Source organism: Sinocyclocheilus grahami, unplaced genomic scaffold (assembly GCF_001515645.1).
Source record: "Sinocyclocheilus grahami isolate Dianchi unplaced genomic scaffold, SAMN03320097.WGS_v1.1 scaffold8945.1, whole genome shotgun sequence".
NCBI lineage: Eukaryota > Metazoa > Chordata > Actinopteri > Cypriniformes > Cyprinidae > Sinocyclocheilus > Sinocyclocheilus grahami.
The window spans coordinates 1-632 of record NW_015512309.1 but is presented as its reverse complement, the minus strand read 5'-3'; the positions used below and the strand labels follow the sequence as shown (position 1 = coordinate 632).

The window sequence follows — 632 nt, the reverse complement described above, 5'->3', positions numbered from 1 at the left end:
CGCAATGGTTTAACTGATTCAGAGTTTCAAAAAGCTCCGTTGTGTCATTTGCTCGCTTTCTCTTACTGACCCCAAAATTTTGTATACCAGTGTAAACGTAAAATGTATCAGTCAACAACTAAATGATGGAAGACTGCTCACTTCTCTTTGAGACAGAGACACAGAAGGAATACAATCATTCTCCAGTCTGTCAATGTGCCTCACGATCTCTTCGAACGTCCGTTTGTAGGACTCCTCGTTCACGACCTTGATCTGTGCAGAGTAACAGCAGATGTCAGTAAGAGGACACAGAACGAGGACTGGCTGAAGGGTGCATGATCACGGCTGGTGTTCTCACCCCGATCTCTAGCAGAGAGCTGACGGGTTTGTGGTCGCTGGTCTTTAGGGTCATGTGACTCTTGTAATGAAGCTGTTTAATGTTCTTTCCCCTCCACAGGATGCGGTCACACCATGCTGGAACTCGGCACTTCTCACTACATAAACAAACACATACAAAAACCAAACAACACTGCTGAGATGCAGTAATCAGACCATCTTAATTTCGAGATTTTAACCATCGAGCTTTTATTTTGACAGTTTGCTGGCATATAGATAAATTGTGTGTAAATAAAAACACTCTCATTTCACTCGAA

The 632-nt window shown here is 43.0% G+C and overlaps 1 protein-coding gene across 1 annotated transcript in view; it reads right to left on the bottom strand.

The window, feature by feature from the left end:
* LOC107578121 (type II inositol 1,4,5-trisphosphate 5-phosphatase-like) overlaps positions 1 to 481 on the bottom strand; it is a gene marked incomplete at its 3' end in the record, with an annotated part of 27,902 nt that extends 27,421 nt beyond the window's left edge. Inside the window, exons 1-2 of the mRNA XM_016264107.1 lie at positions 338 to 481; positions 142 to 252 (exon numbers count right to left, since the gene is read on the bottom strand). Of these exons, the coding sequence (XP_016119593.1) occupies positions 142 to 252; positions 338 to 391 (165 nt within the window). The remainder of the gene's footprint in view (positions 1 to 141; positions 253 to 337) is intronic.
* Positions 482 to 632: the final 151 nt, after the last annotated feature.